Here is a 22531-nt window from a genome sequence, read left to right as displayed (position 1 = left end):
CCAGAACACCTCACCATTGGGGCGTCAAGGAGGCATACTAAACAGATGCCCCAGCCACCTCATCGATGTGGAGGAACAGCGACTCTACTCTGAGATCCTCCCGGATGACCGAGCTTCTCACCCTCTCTCTAAGGGAGAGCCCGGACACCCTGTCCAAAGTCCGCATCACTTCAGCCGCTGCACCGATCTGCCTGTCGATCTCCCGTTCCATTCTTCCCTCACTCGTGAACAAGACCCCAAGATACTTAACTCCTCCACTTGGGGCAGGATCTCAACCCCGACCGGAGAGGGCACTCCAACCTTTTCGGACTGAGGACCATGGTCTCAGATTTGGAGGTGCTGATTTTCATCCCAGCCGCTTCACACTGAGCTCCAGTGAGAGTTGGCGATCACGGCCTGATGAAGCCAACAGAACCACATCATCTGCAAAAAAGCAGGGATGCAATTCTGAGGGCACCAAACCGGACCCCCTCGACGCCTCGGCTGCGCCTAGAAATTCTGTCCATAAAAGTTATGAACAGAATCGGTGACAGGGCAGCCTTGGCGGAGTTCAACCCTCACCGGGAACGAGTCCAACTTACTGCCGCACCAAACTCTGATTCCGGTCATACAGGGACCGAACAGCCCGTATCAGGTGGTTCGGTACCCCATACTCCTGAAGCACCCCCCCACAGGACTCCACAAGGGACACGGTCGAGGGCCTTCTCCAAGTCCACAAAACACGTGTAGACTGGTTGGGCAAACTCCCATGCACCCTCGGGGACCCTGCCGAAGGTGTAGAGCTGGTCCACTGTTCCACGGCCAAGACGAAAACCACACTGCTCCTCCTGAATCTGAGATTCGACTTCCTGACGGACCCTCCTCTCCAGCGCCTCTGAATAGACCTTACCAGGGAGGCTGAGGAGTGTGATCCCCCTGTAGTTGGAACACACCCTCCGGTCCCCGTTCTTAAAAAGGGGGACCACCACCCCAGTCTGCCAATCCAGAGGCAGTGTGCCCAATGTCCACACGACGTTGTAGAGGCGTATTAACCAGGACAGCCCCACAACATCCAGAGACTTTAGGAACTCCGGGCGAATCTCATCCACCCCCGGGGCCTTGCAATCGAGGAGCTTTTTAACCACCTCGGTCACCTCAACCCCAGAGATAGGAGAGCCTACCTCAGAGAACACAGACTCTGCTTCTTCAAAGGAAGGCGTGTTGGTGGAATTGAGATCTTCGAATTATTCTCGCCCGGAAGTCGTTCTCTATGGCCTCACCGAACTCCTCCCACGGCCGGGTTTTTGCCTCAGTGACCACCAAAGCCGCATTCCACTTGGCCAGCCGGCACCCGTCAGCTGCATCAGGAGTCCCACAGGCCAAAAACACCCGATAGGACTCCTTCAGCTTCACGGCATCATTCACTACTGGTGTCCACCAAAGGGTTCAGGGATTGCCGCCACGACAGGCACAGACTACCTTACGGCCACAGCTCCGGTCGGCCGCCTCGGCAATAGAGGCATGGAGCATTGTCCACTCGGACTCAATATCCCCCGCCTTCTCCAGGACGTGGGTGAAGTTCTACCGGAGGTGGGAGTTGAAACTCCTTCTGACAGAGGATTCTGACAGACGTTCTCAGCAGACCCTCACAGTATGTTTGGGCCTGCCACGTCGGACCGGCATCTTCCCCCACCATCGGAGCCAACTCACCACCAGGTGGTGATCAGTTGACAGCTCTGCTCCTCTCTTCACCTGAGTGTCCAAGACATGCGGCCGCAAGTCCGATGACACGACCACAAAGTCGATCATCGAACGGCGACCTAGGTTGTCCTGGTGCCAAGTGCACGTGTGGACACCCTTATACTTGCACATGGTGTTCATATGGACAATCCAGGGTGAGCACAGAAGTCCAATAACAGAACACCACTCGGTCCAATAACAGAACACCACTCGGGTTCTGATCGGTGGGGCCCCCCCAATCACGCCCTTCCAGGTCTCACTGTCATTGCCCACGTGAGTATTGAAGTCCCCCAGCAGAACGATGGAGTCCCAATGGACGTTGTGTTAAACATAAATAAAAACAGAATACAATGATTTGCAAATCATTTTCAACCAATATGTAATTGAATACAATACAAAGACAAGATATTTAATGTTCAAACTGATAAACTTAATTGTTTTTTTTTTGCAAATAATCATTAACTTAGAATTTCATGGCTGCAACATGTTCCAAAAAAGCTGGGACAGGTGGCAAAAAAGACTGAGAAAGTTAGGAATGCTCATCAAACACCCGTTTGGAACATCCCACAGGTGAACAGGCTAATTGGGAACATGTGGGTGCCATGATTGGGTATAAAACAAGCTTCCCTGAATTGCTCAGCCATTCACAAGCATAGAAGGGGCGAGGTTCACCTCTGTGTGAACAAGTGTGTGAGAAAATAGTCGAACAGTTTAAGGACAATGTTCCCGCATGGTGGCACTGTCATGCTGGAAAAGAAAAGGCCTTTCCCAAACTGTCCCACATAAAGTTGTCCAAATTATCTTTATTACAACTTACGACAACTGAAGGGAAACAAAGGGGTCTCGTACAGCCAAAAAGTTAGTGCTTGTCTGGCACCAGTTTTACGAGGCCAGTGCCAGATCAGTTTTCAACTGCATTGATCTCCAACGAGCTCTTGAAAATCTTCTAGGCTTTTGGCCGCGTTGCTCAACATCTGCTTGTGAGCCTGAGTCCTGCGGTGGTTGCTGAGGCAGTGACGCCAGGAAAAGCTGCGACCGCACGGCAGGCAGCGATAAGGCCTCTCCCCGGTGTGCACCCGCTGGTGCAGGTTCAGAGACTTGTACCAGGTGAATGTGGCCCCGCATTTGTTGCAAACGTACTTGCTGGACTTTGCGTGGACGTTCTTCTCGTGCTCCTTCATGTTGCCCAGGTGCGCAAACCCTTTGCCGCACACAGGGCACAGGTGGGGCTTTTCTCCTGAGTGGATCAGCAAGTGAATGTTTAAATCCTGACGGGAGTAAAATCCCTTGCTGCAAGTGATGCAGACGTACGGCCGCTCGCCCGTGTGGCTCCTCATGTGTCTCTTCAGATTCTCGGAACTGGCGAAGGTGATGCCACAATCGCTGCACTGAAAAGGTTTCTCCCGAGTGTGCGTGCGCTGGTGTCGACAGAGTTCCGAGGCCCTGAAGAAGGACATGTCGCAGTCGGGGCAGCGGTGGGGCTTCTCCGGATTGTCATTGTGCGTCTTCTTTTCGTGAGCTTTGCAGTGACCCATCTCAGAAAATCCCTTCTTACAGAAGGAGCAGGTGAAAGGCCTCTCGCCCGTGTGCATTCGTTCGTGACGGATACGCTTGGACAGTTTATCGAATGTCCTGGAGCAGAAGGAACACTGGTGGGGCACCTTTGGTTTCCTGGCGTGGACGCGTTGATGCCGCAATAGCCTGGAAGGGTTGTTGAACACTTTATCACAGTCGGGGCACGGGTGCTCCTTTTTCCGGTTGTGGGTATCCTGGTGTCGTAACAGTTTCTCTTCTTCTGTGAAAGTCACCTCACAATGCAGACAGGTAAAGTGAGTCTTTAAGGTCTTTGGTCTTATGTGTACCGATTGGTGCCTGTTAAGTTTGGAAAGCCTGTCAAATATTTTGTTGCAAACGGTGCAAGGGTGGCTCTTCCCTTCCTTTTTCTTGGGCTTTTTGTCATCCTCACGATCAGTGGAGGTATCCGATTCTACGACATACTCAATGTCGAAGGCTGCGTCACCTGATGAGCAAACACATCAAAGTATTAGTATTTAAATGAAACGTAGCCCATTTATTTTCAACACTGCTCATCCTGTTCCCAGCTGATAAAGAGGTAGAGCCAAGTTCAGTCTGGACTGATCGCCAGTCAATCGCAGGGTGATCGTTAATGAGGGTTTGGGTGGAAAATGAGCCTGGCCAGGAAAAGCCACTATATTGCAACAAACCAATAATGCTGCTTTTACAATGTGCTGTAGTAGCTGGTTTGATTTGGGGTGATTTTCCGATTCAAAATAGTACAAAAAAAAAACTAACAAACGCCACATCAGTCAGAACGAGCCAGACTAACAAACAACAATGGATAGGGAAGGAGGGTCTCCTGCAAATCCTTTGTCACAGTAAGGTTTTATTCAAGAAGAGACTGAGGGCAACCAAAAATAAAGTGGAGACTGTCTTGAGTGGAATACAACAGGGTCCAGAGTTACGGCACAACAACTGGGCAGCCAATGTAAGCATCTTTTTTTTGTTTTTTCTAGCTGTGTATCTTCTGTGAAAATAGCAGCAATGGCCAATCTGTGCGACTTTTTCATACCTAGTTTTACAGAGTAGGGCCATCTCGAGCTGAGTCAGTACCGTGCAGTGGAAAAGTTAAAGTGTAAAATCATGATTTGGGTATTCCATATATTAGCTGATTCAGAGATGGGCTACAATAAAACTGCAGACATCAAGATGAAATTTAAGTTATTGAGATGACGTGCGTAAATATATTGTGCAACAGAAGCCTGCAGATGACTACAGATGTGATTTATGAGCTGGAAAATGCAATCGGGACATAGCCTGAAGCCTCACGCAGTTCCACTACAAACTTGAGAACAATAAATGGCGCTGAAGGTCTTAAAATTAGGCTTCACACAATCTGGATTTTTGGGGCCAATCAGCAAGTTTAAAAAAACGATAACCGATCACAAGATGGAGCAATGTGTCTATTGACATGACTTGTTCATTTATTGTATATACTTTTGTACTGTACACCGAGTATCTTAAAGCATTCTGTAGTATAAAGTATTCTCATTTTAGACAAAAGTTAAAAGATCAATGACCTCTAGGGGGCATTCAAGGATTGACCACTGGCATAAAGTTAGGTCAAATCAACATTACAACATGACAGAAATAATGGGTGCTAACTTAATGTAATTAAATTATTTCAACAAATAATGTTAATGACATGCTTACTCTAACTTTCTCACTGTCCTGGCTATATGGACGGGTGTTGTCCAGAGTTTGCGTCCTTTTGGGGGGGGGGGGGGGGGGGGGGGAGTCTGCCCCCACGCTGCGTTCCTTGAACGAAGCATGCTCCTCCTTGTGTACATTATTTAGTTGCCTCGTCAAATTTGTTGTTGAAGCATTTAGGTGATGTCCCCCACGATGTACGTCAGTTGTGCACAGACTGCAAATAACTTGCGTGTTGTTTGTGTGAGACACCGCAAAATAATCCCACACCGACGACGTGTATTTTTCACTGACAAGATTGAAAAAACTTTATTGGACGTCAGTACTTACAGTACTATGCCACAAGACAAGGCTAAAAATAAACTAGCTTTTGGATTCATACGTGACAGCGATGCGGAGTAAATGTCTTTTGCGGAGCCGATCGACGACATCATTTATCGGATCAGCGAATTATGCCATGAAAGCCGATCATCATAAAATGCTAATTATTGGCCGATACCGATCAGATCGGTGTAAAGTCCACTTAAAATACAAAAATGTGTCAATACTTACTTTCGTCTGAGGAGTGATCTGTCACAGATGAATTGTCTTCCTCCATGGCTGGGGCCTTGCAAAACACCACAAACACTTAACATTAAATTTGAGGAATGTTTCAAAACATTAGAATACTGATTCATTCTATGGTATGCCCAGAACCGCAAAAACCGATGGGCCTGTTACTTAGAGATACAGTATAACAACTATACACTCTTGCATTCATTTTATAATGGGGGATATAGTGAGGTCGAGACAGACAGATGTTTTTTTTCAGGGCTGATACCAATTGTTAGTAGTCAAGGAGCCTAATAACTAATTTTTGGAGCCGAAATTCATTTGCAGTCATAGGGAAAATATTGGCGTTAAAACTTTGAGTCATACAAACTCCAACACTTAAAGAGTTTACACTTTTCAAGCTGCCAGCAAGATTTGAATGAAGCCTCACTTCACTTCACTTCACTTCACTTCACTCACCCACACCCGTCTCTAACAAAAGCCACGCCCCTCACCAACGTGAACCTGCGCGAGACGTGCATTGTACAAACATTTTCGAGACCTGACCAACTTAGCAAACTTTTGACACTATGTGGCCACACCTTCTGTCTCTACAGTCTCTGATAGCCTTTTCCTGTCGAGGCGGGACACGTTTTAAAATAATAAAACTAAAGGAGACGCATAACGTGGACAGAGAGGAATGCTTTTTCAAAAGATAATTTTACTAATATTCTTCTGTGGGGACCTGCAGTTTTAACATGCGTGAAAACAACAACAAAAAACTGCAAACTCCACCTATAACTTCATTTAAATGCCTTTCAGCACGTTTGTGTTCTTGGAGTTCCTTTTCGAATCGCTCAAAATTATGGAAATCGCTCAGATAATGTATTAATGCCGGCGGCGAAGCAAATCAAATTGATTATATGACAGCAATTGCATGTTTAATAAACTAAGAAAACAGACCGGGATAGTCCTCTCTCTTCGTAGTATGCAGTACAGGTTGTTTCAGGGTACAACCATCAAATTAGAACATTTAAGGTCCTTTAGTTATGTGAACCTCGCCGAAAAAAAGTTAAGACGCGTTTATCGTATTTAGGTGACACCGGCCAGTTTTACTAACACGACAGCAAAACAAGTGAAAAGTAGCGTTCATCTCCAACGAATCACAGCACGCCCTCTATGTACACTAACACCTTTTACAACCCAACAAGTATTTTTGAAGACTGACGTTTACCTGTCTCCTCGTATGGGAACAATGGAGAGTATGTGAGCGGAGTTTGTCCTTTTATGTGCAAACACGTTCGCACGAGGTGACATTAGCTGCATTCAAACCAATAAGCTAGCAAGCTAACCTCACCACACCGTTGAGAGTCGTGAAACAAAAATACTTACCTCTCTATTATTACAGTAGTGCAGAGGTTATAGCATTATGTTTAAAGTGAGCGTTGTAATAGTGAAAGTTGGCGTGGCTAAACTGGAGGTGTTACTGTTCCGAAAACTATTTTGTTTTTAATTTATGTGTGTGCGGGTGTTTGAGGAACGGTCAGTGCTGTGGTGCGTTTACATGCTCCGTGGAAGCTTGGAAAATTCACATACTATCACCCCGAGACACACTTGGGACAGACAGTACGCTTCAACCTGAAGATTTCCAACTGCCATACATGAATACAGCAACAATACTATAATTCTCCATATCAACAATGCAAGACAACTCAGCACCTGACACTTTATTTGTTCTATTTTATTTATTTTGTCAGTTCAGTGTTCGCTTACTGTTCTATTACTGACAACCCCAATTCCAATGAAGTTTGGACATTGTGTTAAACATAAATAAAAACACAATACAATGATTTGCAAATCATGTTCAATATATTTCATTGAATACACTACAAAGACAAGATATTTAATGTTCAAACTGATAAACTTTATTGTTTTGAGCAAATAATCATTAACTTAGAATTTTATGGCTGCGACACGTTCCAAAAAAGCTGGGACAGGTGGCAAAAAAGACTGAGAAAGTTAGGAATGCTCATCAAACACCCGTTTGGAACATCCCACAGGTGAACAGGCTAATTGGGAACATGTGGGTGCCATGATTGGGTATAAAACAAGCTTCCCTGAATTGCTCAGCCATTCACAAGCATAGAAGGGGCGAGGTTCACCTCTGTGTGAACAAGTGTGTGAGAAAATAGTCGAACAGTTTAAGGACAATGTTCCCGCATGGTGGCACTGTCATGCTGGAAAAGAAAAGGCCTTTCCCAAACTGTCCCACATAAAGTTGTCCAAATTATCTTTATTACAACTTACGACAACTGAAGGGAAACAAAGGGGTCTCGTACAGCCAAAAAGTTAGTGCTTGTCTGGCACCAGTTTTACGAGGCCAGTGCCAGATCAGTTTTCAACTGCACGGATCCTCAACGAGCTCTTGAAAATCTTCTAGGCTTTTGGCCGCGTTGCTCAACATCTGCTTGTGAGCCTGAGTCCTGCGGTGTCTGCACAGGCAGTGACTCCAGGAAAAGCTGCGACCGCACGGCAGGCAGAGATAAGGCCTCTCCCCGGTGTGCACCCGTTGGTGCATGTTCAGAGACTTGTACCTGGTGAATGTGGCCCCGCATTTGTTGCAAACGTACTTGCCGGACCTTACGTGGACGTTCTTTTTGTGCTCCTTCATGTTACCCAGCTGCGCAAACCCTTTGCCGCACACAGTGCAAAGGTGGGGCTTCTCTCCAGAGTGGATCACAAGGTGAATGTTTAAATCCCGACGGGAGTAAAATCCCTTGCTGCAAGTGATGCAGACGTACGGCCGCTCGCCCGTGTGGCTCCTCATGTGTCTCTTCAGACTCTCGGAACGGGCCAAGGTGATGCCGCATTCGCTGCACTGAAAAGGTTTCTCCCCGGTGTGCGAGCGCTGGTGTCGACCGAGTTCCGAGGCCTTGAAGAAGGACATGTCGCAGTCGGGGCAACGGTGGGGCTTCTCCGGATTGTCCTGGTGCGTCTTTTCGTGAGCTTTGCAGTGACCCATCTCGGAGAATCCCTTCTTGCAGAAGGAACAGGTGAAAGGCCTCTCGCCCGTATGCATTCGCTCGTGACGGATACGCCTGTAAAGTTTATCAAATGTCTTGGAGCAGAAGGAACACTGGTGGGGCACCTTTGGTTTCCTGGCGTGGATGCGTTGATGCCGCGCTAGCCTGGAAGGCTTGTTGAACACTTTATTGCAGTCGGGACACGGGTGCTCCTTTTTCCGGTTGTGGGTATCCTGGTGTCGTACCAGTTTCTCTTCTTCTGTGAAAGTCTTCTCACAATGCAGACAGGTATAGCGAGTCTTTAAGGTTTTTGGCCTTATGTGTACAGATTGGTGCCTGTTAAGTTTGGAAAGCCTGTCAAATATTTTGTTGCAAACGGTGCAAGGGTGGCTCTTGCATTGCTTTTTCTTGGGCTTTTTGTCGTCCTCATGTTCAGGGGAGGTATCCGATTCTATGACATATTCAATGTCGAAAGCTATGTCTCCTGTTGAGCAAACACATCAAAGTATCACTATTTAAATGAAACATGTAGCCCATTTATGTTCAACACTGCTCATCCTGTTCCCAGCTGATAAAGAGGTAGAGCCAAGTTCAGTCTGGACTGATCGCCAGTCAATCGCAGGGTGATCGTCAATGAGGGTTTGGGTGGAAATTGAGCCTGCCCAGAAAAAAAACACTATATTGCAACAAACCAATAATGCTGCTTTTACATGGTGCTGTAGTAGCTGGTTTGATTTAGGGTGATTTTCCAATTCAAAATAGTACTGAAAGAGAAAAAAAAAAACGCGCCACATCAGTCAGAACGACACAGACTAACAAAACAGCAATGGATAGGGAAGGTGGGTCTCGTGCACTTACAGTGGGGCAAAAAGGTTTTTAGTCAGCCACCAATTGTGCACATTCTCCCACTTAAAAAGATTAGAGAGGCCTGTAATTTTCATCATACCTCACCTATGAGAGACAATGAGAACAAACAAAAACAATCCAGAAAATCACTGTCTGATTTTTAAAAGAATTTATTCGCAAATTATGGTGGAAAGTAAGTATTTGGTCACCTACAAATAAGCAAGATTTCTGGCTCTCACACACCTGTAAATTATTCTTTAAGAGGCTCCTCTGTCCTTCACTTATTACCTGTATTAATGGTACCTGTTTGAACTCGTTAACAGTAGACTGAATCTGCAATAGGTAAGCAGCTTGGTGTGAAGAAATCATCTGTGGGAACAATTATTGGAAAATAGAAGACATACAAGACCGCTGATAATCTCCCTCGATCTGGGGCTCCACGCAAGATCTCACCCCGTGGGATCAAAATGATCACAAGAACGGTGAGCAAAAATCACAGAACCACACGGGGGGACCTAGTAAATGACCTGCAGAGAGCTGGGAGCAAAATAACAAAGGCTACCATCAGTAACGCACTACGCCGCCAGGGACTAAAATCCTGCAGTGCCAGACGTGTCCCCCTGCTTAAGCCAGTACATGTCCAGGCCCGTCTGAACTTTGCTAGAGAGCATTTGGATGATCCAGAAGAGGATTGGGATAATGTCATATGAAACCAAAATTGAACTTTTTGGTAAAAACTCAACTTGTTGTGTTTGGAGGAGAAAGAATGCCAAGTTGCATTCAAAGAACACCAGACCTACTGTGAGGCATGGGGATGGAAACATCATGCTATGGGCCTGTTTTTCTGCAACAGGACAAGGACAGACTGTAAGGGAAAGAGAAATGGGGCCATGTATCGTGAGATTTCAAGTGAAAACCTCCTTCCATCAGCAAGGGCAATGAAGATGAAACGTGGCTGGGTCTTTCAGCATGACAATGATCCCAAACACACCGCCCGAGCAACGAAGGAGTGACTTTGTAAGAAGCCTTTCAAGCTCCTGGAGTGGCCTAGCCAGTCTCCAGATCGCAACCCCATAGAAAATCTTTGGAGGGAGTTGAAAATCTGTGTTGCCTAGCGACAGCCCCAAAACATCACTGCTCTAAAAGAGATCTGCATGGAGGAATGGGCCAAAATACCGGCAACCGTGTGTAAAAACCTTGTGAAGACTTACACAAAACGTTTGACCTATGTCATTGCCAACAAAGGGTATATAACCAAGTATTGAGATTAACTTTTGTTATTGACCGAACACTTATTTTCCACAATAATTTGCCATTAAATTCTTTAAAAACCAGACAGTTATTTTCTGGATTTTTTTTTTTTGGTTCTCATTTTGTCTCTCACAGGTGAGGTTTACCTACGAGGAAAATTACAGGCCGCTCTCATCTTTTTAAGTGGGAGAACTTGCACAATTTCTGGATGACTAAATACTTTTTTTGCCCCACTGTACTTTCAAATGCTCCCTAGCAAAAGTTGTATTCAAGATTAGACTGAGGGCAGCCAAAGTATATTGTTTTGCACTTCCAGGCCACCGTAGTTTACACATACTTTCAACAAATGAAACCCCACCTTTATGACCAGGTACCAGAGGTGGGTAGTAACGCACTACATTTACTCCGTTACATTTACTCAAGTAACATTTTCAATAAACTGTACTTGTCAGGGCGGAACGGCAGTCGACGAGTTAGCACATCTGCCTCACAGTTCTGAGGACCGGGTTCAAATCCCGGGCCCAGCCTGTGTGGAGTTTGCATGTTCTCTCCGTGTCTGCGTGGGTTTTCTCCGGGTACTCCGGTTTCCTCCCACATCCCAATCACATAAGTGGTAGGTTGATCGAAGACCCTAAATTGCCCGTAAGTGTGAATGTGAGTGCGAATGATTGTTTGTTTGTATGTGCCCTGCGATTGGCTGGTGACCAGTTCAGGGTGTATTCCGCCTCTCGCCTGAATATAGCTTAGATAGGGTACAGCACGCCCGCGACCCTCGTGAGGATAAGCGGTACAGTAAATTGATGGATGTATTTGTCAGAGTACTTTAAATGCACCGTACTTTTTACTTTTGAGTATTTATGTGAAGAAGGATCGATACTTTTACTGCGTTACAATGATCGACATGCCGTTCGCTACTTTTATTCATCCATTCTTGTGTGTGCGCGTGTCTATTTTTAGACTCCATCTTCAACTTCCACATAGGGTGCCCGTTGCGCCAATCACTGTCATTTGACTCCAATTCACCAATCAGACGACACAAGGCAGTCAAATGACCACGTAAGTAGCCTTCATGAGCCAATCAAAATGACTCATTTTGAATCTCACAATGCATAAAACTAGTTTTTTATTTATCCTATTACATAATAGACAGCGATAACTGTCCCGCGGTAATGTTCTTGACATAAATTCAAAAATATGGAAATTCAGACAAATTGTTCTGAAAGGGAATTTCTATGGGCAGCTCTAAAGTCATAGCAATAAAAGCAATTTTAGTAATAACTGGCATACATTGATTATTAATAATTGGCAGATTGGAATTATTTGTATATTTTAATCAATGTAAAGCATTGCATTTTTTTGTATGAAAAGAGCTTACAAATAAAGTTTGATTGATTGATCATTTCTTTCGGTGTTCCGCCTTACATGTTTTCGGCTGTGGGCTCCCCCATTTCGGTTTTCAGTTTCGGCCAAGAATCTTCATTTCAATGCATCAATAATATTATACAATATAGGTACACCTCAATAAATGTGAACATATCTATTTTAATTTATGGAGATGACGTAGCTAAATATATTGTGCAACTGAAACCTGCAGATGACAATAGATGTGATTTATTAGCAGGAACATGCAATCAGGACATAGCGAGAAGCGTGTGAGGCTTCTCGCTATGTCCTGATTGCAGTTCCACTACAAATTCTAGAATAAATGGCGCTGAAGCTGAAGGTCTTAAAATACAAAATGGTATCAATACTTACTTTCGTCTGAGGAGTGATCTGTCACAGATGAACTGTCTTCCTCCATGGCTTGGGCCTTGCAAAAGACCACACACACTTAACATTAAATTAGAGGAATGTTTCAAAACATTAGAATACTGATTCATTCTATGGTATGTCCAGAACCGCAAAAACCGATGGGCCTGTTACTTAGAAATACAGTATAACAACTATACACTCTTGAATTCATTTTTTCATGGGGGATATAATGAGGTAGAGATTGACAGATGTATTTTTTCAGGGCTGATACCAATTAGTAGTAGTCAAGTAGGCTGATAACTGATATTTGGAGTCGATACTCATTTGCAGTAATAGGAAAAATATTGGCGTTAAAATTTTGAGTCATACAAAGTCCAACACTTAAAAAGTTTACAGTTTTCAAGCTGCCAGCAAGAATTGAATGTAGCCACACTTCACTCCCCCACACGCATCTCTAACAAAAGCCACGCCCCTCACCAACGTGAACCTGCACGAGAAGTGCATCGTACAAACGTTTTCGAGAGCTGACCAACTTTGCTAACTTTTGAAAATGATTGACACTATGTGGCCACACCTTCTGACTCTACAGTCTCTGATAGCCTGTTCCTGTCACGGCGGGACACGTTTTAAAATAATAAAACTAAATTAGGCATAACTGGGCCAGAGAGGGATGATTTTTCAAAAGATATTTTTATCAATATTCTATTGTCGGGACATGCAGTTTTAACATGCATGAAAACGGCAACAAAACTGCAAACTCCACCTTTAACTTCGTTTAAATGCCTTTTAGCATATTAAACAGCTTTTCAGATTGTCAGCATGTTAGTTTTCTTTCTTAGACACTTTGTTTTAAAATTTTAAGCGCAAGGAGCTCCCAGGCTCAGCAGCATGTTTTATAAAGTTAAATGAAAACAAATATCCCCCTTTCAAGTTTTCAATCAACAGTAAATTGTGTTCCAAAATTTCAATATAACTGAAATGTTAATCGTTCACAAATACAAATTGGTTTTACATTCAAACAAAAACAAAAAGTGCAGGGAATTCCCAGGGTCAACTGGATCTCGTGTAACGTTAACTGAAAATGTTAATAAATAGTTCCCTTAAGTTTAGTTCTAAAAAAAAATCTATCAGCCGTCATATTAAAAAATAAGAGACAGAAAAAAAAGCTAATGCGTCAAAATGATGAATATCGGTATCGATAATCAGCCCGGCTGATAATTAAATCGAATAATAGAGTTAATATCATAATGCAGCAAAGTTACCTCTCAAATTGTACCATTGTAAATAGTTACCTCCTCTAACGGTGTGAATGTTAAAATAAGGATGCAACTATATTGCTCTAGTGTAGATTTCCAAACTGTGGATGGTGACCCAAAATGGGTCAAATTTCATTGGGTTGCTGATTTGTCAAAAGTGAAACGATGTACGCTATTTTTCATTGCTTGTGAAGCAGCCACACGGCTTCAGCAATCACGTTTGTGTTGTTGGAGATCCTTGAGGCATCGGTCAAGGCAAATCAAATAGCAACATAGATTATATGGCAGCAATTGCATGTTTAATAAACTAAGAAAACAGAGAGGGATAGTCCTCTCTCTTCGTAGTATGCAGTACAGGTTGTTTAAGAGTAAGACCATCAAATTAAAACATTTAAGGTCCTTTGCGGTGATAAGGTAGTTAAGTGAACCTCGCCGAAATAAGGTTAAGACGTGTTTATCGTATTTGGGTGACAGACCATATTTACTAACCTGATAGCAAAACAAGTGAAAAGTAGCGTTCAACTCCAACGAATCACAGCACGCCCTCGTATGCACGTCAACACCTTTTACGACCCATCACGTATTTTTGAAGACAGACGTTTACCTTTCTCCTCGTATGGGAACAATGGCTAGTATGTGAGCGGAGTTTGTCCTTTTGTGTGCAAACACGTTCGCACGAGGGGCATTGCTGTTAGCATTAGCCGCATTCAAACCAATAAGCTAGCAAGCTAACCTCACCACAACGTTGAGAGTCGTGAAATAAAAACACCTCTCTATTAATACGGTAGTGCAGAGGTTATAGCATTATGTTTAAACTGGGTCTTGTAATAGTGAAAACGGCCAAAGACGGCGTTGCTCGACTGGAAGTGGTATTGTTTCGAAAACTAGTTCCTTTTCTTTTTATATTTGTTTGTGTGTGTGTGTGTGTGTGTGTGTACGACACAGTCACTGCTGTGGTGCGTTTACATGCTCCGTGTAAGCTTGGAAAATTCATAAACTATTACCCTGCTACACACTTGGGACAATACGCTTCAACCTGAACATTTCCATCTTACATAGATGCATACAGCAACAATACAACCATTCTCTATATCAACAATGCAATACAACTCAGCACCTGACACTTTATTTGATCTATTTTATTTATTTTGTCACTTCCGCATTCACTTACTGTTGTTATCTACCTTTTAGAGTAATAAGTTATTTCTTGTGCATATTGTGTATCTTGTGCATTTTATTGTCTTTTTTTAGACATCTGCAGTCTTGCTCTACCAAAGTTTTATTGTACCTATACAATGACACCAAAGTGTGTTCCTGGGCGCCATTTTAGCCTCGCCCAAACAGGAAAACTGAAATGGTGAAAAACAGTCTAACGCTCCACAATTCAGTACGTTTGTCCAGAATTAGCAGTCTTTCCACATTTTCAGCAATTCAAACATGTATCATGTATTTAGAAACAAATCACTGAATTCACTTTACATGGGCTTTAAAGACCATGTGCAAACACGGGGCCCTATATTTCTTTCGAAAAACACTTTTGTTGTGTTGGAAGCAACTGTCGGTGTTCGCAAAGTATTTCATACATTACGCGAGATGTATGAAAGCCACTCACATCGACACTCAGACACTCACATCGTCCACATAAAGTTGTCCGAATTGTCTTGATTAGTATGATTGAAGGGAAACAAAGGGGTCTAGTCCAACCCCTAATTGTATTTAATGTATGGTTAACAAGGGCAAAGTACACCACTTTCATGCTGTACTGGTGCCAGTGCTAAGTTCCAAACACCAGTTCGGCGTTACACTGGCGGAGCGGCACAACCTTATATAACGTCAACAAGTCACCAATGTAATGTCCATAAGTTACCGTGTTTGTCTGTAGTGTTTACAAAACAAGGCGTGACTAGAGTCCGCTGGCTTCTTGAATATGGCAATTGAATGTTCGTGCCAGGGACCTGTTGTCACCGCCCGGTCTTAACGTATAACAGCAGTCAGCAAAAAGTTTGTGCTTGTCTGGCACCAGTTTTGCGAGGCTAGTGCCAGATCAGTGTTCAACTGCACTGATCCTCAACGAGCTCTTGAAAATCTTCTAGGCCTTTGGCCGCGTCGCTCAACATCTGCTTGTGAGCGTGAGTCCTGCGGTGTCTGCTCAGGCAGTGACTCCAGGAAAAGCTGCGACCGCACGGCAGGCAGAGATAAGGCCTCTCCCCGGTGTGCACCCGCTGGTGCAGGTTCAGCGACTTGTACCTGGTGAAGGTGGCCCCGCATTCGTTGCAAACGTACTTCTCAGACCTTACGTGGACATTCTTCTCATGCTCCTTCATGTTGCCCAGCTGTGAGAAGCCTTTGCCGCATACGGGGCAAAGGTGGGGCTTCTCTCCCGAGTGGATCAGCAAGTGAATGTTTAAATCCTGACGGGAGTAAAATCCCTTGCTGCAAGTGATGCAGACGTACGGCCGCTCGCCCGTGTGGCTCCTCATGTGTCTCTTCAGACTCTCAGAACGAGCGAAGGTGCTGTCACATTCGCTGCACTGAAAAGGTTTCTCCCCGGTGTGCGAGCGCTGGTGTCGACCGAGTTCCGAGGCCTTGAAGAAGGACATGTCGCAGTCGGAGCAACGGTGGGGCTTCTCCGGATTGTCCTGGTGCGTCTTTTCGTGAGCTTTGCAGTGACCCATCTCGGAAAATCCCTTCCCGCAGAAGGAGCAGGTGAAAGGCCTCTCGCCCGTGTGCATTCGCTCATGACGGATACGCCTGTAAAGTTTATCGAATGTCTTGGAGCAGAAGGAACACTGGTGGGGCACCTTTGGTTTCCTGGCGTGGATGCGTTGATGCCGCGCTAGCCTGGAAGGCTTGTTGAACACTTTATCGCAGTCGGGGCACGGGTGCTCCTTTGTCCGGTTGTGGGTATCCTGATGTCGTAACAGTTTCTCTTCTTCTGTGAAAGTCTTCTCACAATGCAGACAGGTATAGCGAGTCTTTAAGGTTTTTGGCCTTGTGTGTACAGATTGGTGCCTGTTAAGTTTGGAAAGCCTGTCAAATATTTTGTTGCAAACGGTGCACGGGTGGCTCTTGCGTTGCTTTTTCTTGGGCTTTTTGTCGTCATCAGGCTCAGTGGGGGTCAAGTCATCGCTGGGATCGGACTCTACGATATACTCAATGTCAAACGCTTTGGCACCTGATGAGTAAACACATCAAAGAATCAGTATTTAAATTACGTATAGCTCATACACTGTTTATCCTGTTCCCAGCTGTTGAAGGGGAAGAGGGGAATCACCTGACCTGAATCCGATTGAGAATGCATTTCACTTGCTAAAGGGAAAACTGAAGGGAAAATGCCCCAACAACAAGCAGGAACTGAAGACAGTTGCAGCAGAGGCCTGGCAGAGCATAACCAGGGATGAAATCTGGCATCTCGTGATATCTGTGCATTCCAGACTTGCAATTGACTTGCAATTGAGTCTTAAAAAATTACATTTACGATTGCTAACTTGTCCCATTATTTTTTGGTCCCTTAAAAAGTGGGTGTATATATATATATATATATATATATATATATATATATATACACCCACTTTTTCAGGTGAAAGGTGAATATATATATATATATATATATATATATATATATATATATATATATATTCACCTTTCACCTGATTTGGATGTAAATACCCTCAAATTAAAGCTGAAAGTCTGCAGTTGAGGCTCATCTTGTTCGTTTCATTTCCAATCCATTGTGGTGGTGTTATGTGCCAAAAAAAGATTAGAATTGTTTCAATTTCCCAATATGAATATACCTGACTGTATATGCCAAATGCCAATGTGATGGGTATGTATTTGAATTAGAAATGAATATTTATTTATTAATCGATTTATGTAGTTATTAGTTTACCTTAAATATAATTTTATTTCTTGTGGTTTATGTTTGATCTTATGTAGCAGTGTTAAAGGTGCAGTTGGTGTTAAAAGTATGTTTAAAAAAATTTAACTTGAGAGTTCTGTCAAGAGAAACTGGACTCTACTGCTTGGTGGAAATTAGATATTTTCAATAATTCTATGATTCAGATTCAGTGAAAACATTTGTTCATGTGTATTTATCTGCTCTGCTCTGTACGAATAATTAAAAAAAAAAAAAAAACTTCATGAAGGAGACGAAGATCTTAAAATACAAACGGGTGTCCATCCTTACTTTCGTCTGAGGAGTGGTCCGTCACAGATGAACTGTCTTCCTCCATGGCTGGGACCTTGTAAAAGACCACACACACACACACACATTAACATTAAATTAGATGAATTTTACATAACGCTGATTAATTCTAGGACATGTCTCGAACTGCAAAAACGAAAGGAGCTGTTACTGAGAGATATAACAACTATACACTCATGAATTCATTTTATAAAAGGAGACAAAAAAAAAAATAGAGACACACCGATGTTTTATTCTCAGGGCTGATACCTCTCATTAATAGTCAAGGACGTCGATAACCAATATTTGGAGCCGATATTCATTTGCAGTAAAAGGGAAAATATTGGTGATAAAAGTTTGAGTAGTAAAAACTCCAACACTTAAAAGAAAAGCTTGCAGTTTTCAAACTGCCACCAAGATTCAAATGTAGCCTCACTTCACTCCACCCCCTGCGTGAACATGCACGAGACGAGCATAGTACAAATCTTTACCCTTATTTTTTCCCCGAGAGCTGTCAATTCCTTTTTTTAACTTTTGTTACTAACTGATGGTAAACAATCTGGCCAAATAAAAAAGCCTGCGCAAGGCTACTGGGTGTAACTGTGTGTGTGTGTGTGTGTGTGCACGAGAAAATGATTGGCACACATGCCTTCTGTCTCGACAGTCTATGATAGGCTGTTCTTGCTGCGGCGGGACAGGTTTTAAAATGATAAATTAACGCTAAATTAAGATGCATAACATGGGGCCACAGAGGGCTGATTTTTCAAGAGATAATGTTTAACTCATTCACTGCCAGCCGCTTCCTGAGCAGGGAAACGCATTTTCGAGCAATTTCACTCATTTTTTCAGAGAATATTGTGTACTATGACTATGTAAACACCAAAAACAAGATCAGACTCTCTTCTTTCATAAGAAAAAAGGGTTGTCTCTAGCTTATACAGTTCTTTAGTAATCAGCAGTCAAATATAGGCTACTTTCAGCCAAAGCTGTTTCTGGAGGAGAAAAAAACGGCGAAAACAGCCTTTTTGTGAAAGCAGACACATCAAGCAGAACAATGACTTTGACACCAATATTTTTTTTCTTTAGTGAAAATCTCAAACATCTGAACCTAACACAACAGTGAGAAAGTACTCTTGACAGAAAAAAATATTTATTTACAAGTATAACTGTACAGTATCTACATTAGACAAAAATGCATGAACAAATGGGGCTCCCACACTTGCACTTTTTTTCCGCCAAATTCTCCACCTCTACCGTTTGCTCAATATTCCAGGTTTTTATTCCTTTGCGCATAAAATCTAGCAGTTTTATCCATATCTGGATTTTATTCTTTGGTGGCGGTGAATGGGATCTACTGTGGTTGTCATTGTCCTTGAAACCAGTCCCAACGTCTACTCGAAGCACAACCTGTGCAGTTTAGAAACATAACTATTACTAAAAAATACATTGTTGAAATTGCTGTCATGGGACGTGGAGAAAAAAATATACAATTACCTTCTTTTTTCTGCACTGCACAGTGGAATGGGGGTCGAACGTCTGCTGGATGCATAACCTGTAAGTTTTGAAAAATACATACCATTACTCGAGAATAGTTTTTATTGATGACGTGTTTTGCAAGTGTAAAAAAAAAAAAAAAAAAAAACATTACTTTTCTTCATCGCAATCGTAAAAGATGTTCGACTCGCGGCTGTTGAACTCCTGTAAGATGGACGAAATGGAAAATTCAAATCAGTACTGGCAACAGATGTTACATTGTAATGTGAACGAGTGGGACTAAATTATGTTTTTTTGTAACAAAGATTGAAGGAGCGTGTTTGCTCACTAAATGCAGCTGGCGCGAGCTGCAAACGAGTTACCTTCGTCTCCATATCATCCGGAGGCATGAAGCTCGGCTGGCGATCCAGAAGGAGTTCACTCATCTGACAATTCCGGATCCCATTCACTCAAATCCTGGTCGGCAGACGATCAGCTGATGTCGCCATATGGCCCGGCATTTTGGGCGATAGCTTTGCAACAAAGCGATTCGGCTCGGAGCGTCATCCTTTATTCCCCCGCACGATCTAAGGCATACGTGTCAAACTCAGGCCCAGGGGCCAAATTTGGCCCACGATGTAATTATATTTGGCCCGCAAGACCATATCAAATGTGTATTTGAGCTGGCTCGCCAGTATACAGCACATGTGCCACTAATATTACAAATCCCAGAATGCTTTGCTAGTGTGTTGGTCCATCAGTCTAGACCGGCGAGCGCCCCTTCCCTTTCTGTTGCAATCGTTAGCAACTAACCTACGAGTCTCCTCGAGCAAATTAAAAATTCCCCTTCCCAAAAATGGCCAAACAAAAGATGGAAAACGGTTAACTTCCAAGACAGGTGGGAGGCAGATTGTCTGTTCACGAAAGTAAAAGACAGACCTGTTTGTCATGTGCGGAGCAACGTGGCTGTAACAAAGAACATAACATAATTGAATTTTTTTTTAATGTCCTTTATCAACTCCTAGGCAGGGACTGTTAATAGTTTGAAGTTTGGATTTTTATTGAAGGACATTCTTATTTTTTTGGGTTGTTTTGTTGTTGGCCTTTGAAAAAAGATTTACATCAAAAAGGTAGTTGGAGATACTTAAATAGAAGATGGAAAGACAGAAGAATTCATGTTATCTATTTAAATACAAAACAACAAACAAATACCACTGATGTCTTTTAGCGCAAATTTGATTTCTCATGTTTATAATATTAAAGTTTGTTGATTCTAGATTCAGTGTTTAAGCAAAATTTAAGTTTGTTGTCATATGCTAAACTTGAACGCTACATTTCTGCATAGAAGGGAAACATGCACATCGCAGTGATTTTTCATTAAATATTGAGTTTGGCCCGCAACATTGTCCCAATTTTTCATTTTGGTCCACTGTGAATTTGAGTTTGACACCCCAGATCATTCGGCGTCATTCCTGTCAGTCGCAGGAATATTTTTCTTGCCTTGGCGCAATTAATTTCTAGTACCGAAAGCTTTTTTGTTCGATTTTTTTCATTTTGTCTTCTCTCTGTTCCGCCATTATGTTTGCCTTTTCTCAGTCTCTTGCATCCCGCCTCCTCCTCCTTCTTCCTCTTCCTCCTCTGAGGGAGGGATGTTTACCTCAAGGCATTGTTGCTGCCCTCTACAGGGTACCATTCCTCATTGCAGTTATCCAGAGGCTTGACGATCACACATAAACTGCACAAGACCCTCCCCCACCCATCCCCATTAAAAAACGGCATTGACGTCTTTAGACGGGATTGGCAGGGAATAGATGGATTCTGAATGACGTCTTTGGACGGCATTGGCAGGGAATGAGTTAATAATATTCTACTGTCTGGTCATAGACAGTTTTTCATGCATAACAAAATGTATTGTTTTATGAAAACTGCAAACGCCACTTGCAACATTTTAAAGTTTTTTTTAAGCTTCGACAACAGACATCTTTGTTTTAACATTCTAACAAAAGGTGCAGGGAGCTTCGAGGCTCAGCAGTTTTTACAAAGTTAAATGAAAACTTAAACAAATAGGCCCCCCTAGGGTTTTATATAATAAATAAAGGCTGATGCCGACATGCATCAAAATGCCAAATATGATAGTCAGTCTATCCCTTTAATAAACAGTTAATATCATAATGCTGCAAATTTACTGCTCAAACTGTATCATTGTACACAGTTTATCACCTCTAATTGTGTGAATAATCTGCAAATAAGAATGCAACGATACTGCTCTAGTGGAGTTTCTCAAACTGTGGGTGGGGACCCGAAGTGGGTCAAATTTCATTGGGTTGCTGACTGTCAATAGTATAACGCTGTGAGCTATTTCATTGATTGTGAAGCAGCCACTCGGCTTTAGGAATCACGTTTATTTTTGTGTTGTTTTATCGTTAATTTACGTATTGCATCAGTCTATATTTTGGATTAATTTAGACAACGTATTAATCCGGGCAATCAAATCATGCTAGCCATAATAATTACATTGCAGCTATTACATATTTGATCACCTAAGAAAGCACATAGTAATCGTCCTCTCTCTTAGTAGTATGCCGTCCAGCTTGTTTAATAATAAGGCCCCAAAAATAGGCCATTTAAGGTCATTCGTTTATCGTATTTTGGGGACACAGGACATGATTACTGACATGATAGCAAAACAAGTGAAAAGTAGCGTTTATGTATCATCTCGAACGAATCACAGCACGTCCCCTGTGCACATTAACACATTTTAAAACCCAACACGTGTATTTTGGCGATAGGACTGCCTTTAACCTTTCCCGTTATCTTTTTAGTACGGGAATAATGACTAGTATGAGAGCGGAGTTTGTCCTTTTGTGTGCAAAAACGTACGGGAATTGCCGTTAGCATTAGCTGCGTTCGAACAAATAAGCTAGCAAGCTAACCTCACTGATGCTACACCGTTGAGGCCGTCGTTATATAAACAAACTTACCTCTCTATTGACACGGTAGTACGGAGGTTATCGCATTATGTTTCAACTGGATTTTGGTTATAGTGAATGAGGCCAAAGCCGGCGTTGCTAAACTGTAGGTGGTACTGTTTCGAAAACAGTTTTTCTTTTCCTTTTTTTTTTTGGTCAAGTTGATGCTCAGTCACTGCTGTGGTGCGTTTACATGTTCCGTATTAGCTTGGAAAATGTAAATACTGGGACGTCACACTTCAACCTGAACATTTCCAACTTACATTTAATATGAATACACTAACAATACAACCATTCTGT

The 22531-nt window shown here is 43.0% G+C and overlaps 3 protein-coding genes across 8 annotated transcripts; all 3 read right to left on the bottom strand.

The window, feature by feature from the left end:
* Positions 1–1623: 1623 nt before the first annotated feature.
* On the bottom strand, positions 1624–7009 carry LOC133404235 (zinc finger protein 239-like). Of its 2 annotated transcripts, none has more exons than XM_061679953.1 (3): positions 6871–7009; positions 5500–5554; positions 1624–3739 (listed from the first exon to the last, which is right to left on the bottom strand). In XM_061679953.1, the coding sequence occupies exons 2-3, from the start codon at positions 5543–5545 to the stop codon at positions 2628–2630; spliced, it is 1158 nt and encodes a 385-aa protein (XP_061535937.1). In that variant the 5' UTR covers positions 5546–5554; positions 6871–7009; the 3' UTR covers positions 1624–2627. The 2 variants fall into 2 exon arrangements, with proteins under 2 accessions (XP_061535937.1, XP_061535939.1); XM_061679955.1 differs by lacking the exon at positions 6871–7009 and adding an exon at positions 6713–6856.
* Positions 7010–7275: 266 nt separating this feature from the next.
* On the bottom strand, positions 7276–14682 carry LOC133404346 (zinc finger protein 239-like). 3 transcript variants are annotated; one of them, XM_061680135.1, is made up of 3 exons: positions 14096–14682; positions 12354–12408; positions 7276–8985 (listed from the first exon to the last, which is right to left on the bottom strand). In XM_061680135.1, exons 2-3 carry the CDS (start codon positions 12397–12399, stop codon positions 7877–7879), a joined length of 1155 nt encoding a protein of 384 aa, XP_061536119.1. In that variant the 5' UTR covers positions 12400–12408; positions 14096–14682; the 3' UTR covers positions 7276–7876. The 3 variants fall into 3 exon arrangements, with proteins under 3 accessions (XP_061536119.1, XP_061536120.1, XP_061536118.1); XM_061680136.1 differs by having other exon boundaries at positions 14211–14682; XM_061680134.1 differs by having other exon boundaries at positions 12354–14682.
* A 34-nt stretch (positions 14683–14716) lies between these two features.
* LOC133404345 (zinc finger protein 239-like) lies at positions 14717–22375 on the bottom strand. Of its 3 annotated transcripts, XM_061680132.1 has the most exons (6): positions 22244–22375; positions 19646–19849; positions 19438–19487; positions 19284–19341; positions 17793–17847; positions 14717–16781 (listed from the first exon to the last, which is right to left on the bottom strand). In XM_061680132.1, the coding sequence occupies exons 2-6, from the start codon at positions 19706–19708 to the stop codon at positions 15658–15660; spliced, it is 1350 nt and encodes a 449-aa protein (XP_061536116.1). In that variant the 5' UTR covers positions 19709–19849; positions 22244–22375; the 3' UTR covers positions 14717–15657. The 3 variants fall into 3 exon arrangements, with proteins under 3 accessions (XP_061536116.1, XP_061536115.1, XP_061536117.1); XM_061680131.1 differs by having other exon boundaries at positions 19646–22375; XM_061680133.1 differs by lacking the exons at positions 19284–19341; positions 19438–19487; positions 19646–19849.
* Between the last annotated feature and the right edge of the window lie 156 nt (positions 22376–22531).

This window comes from Phycodurus eques, chromosome 6 (genome assembly GCF_024500275.1).
Source record: "Phycodurus eques isolate BA_2022a chromosome 6, UOR_Pequ_1.1, whole genome shotgun sequence".
NCBI classification, from domain to species: domain Eukaryota; kingdom Metazoa; phylum Chordata; class Actinopteri; order Syngnathiformes; family Syngnathidae; genus Phycodurus; species Phycodurus eques.
This window is presented reverse-complemented; position numbering and strand designations above follow the sequence as displayed.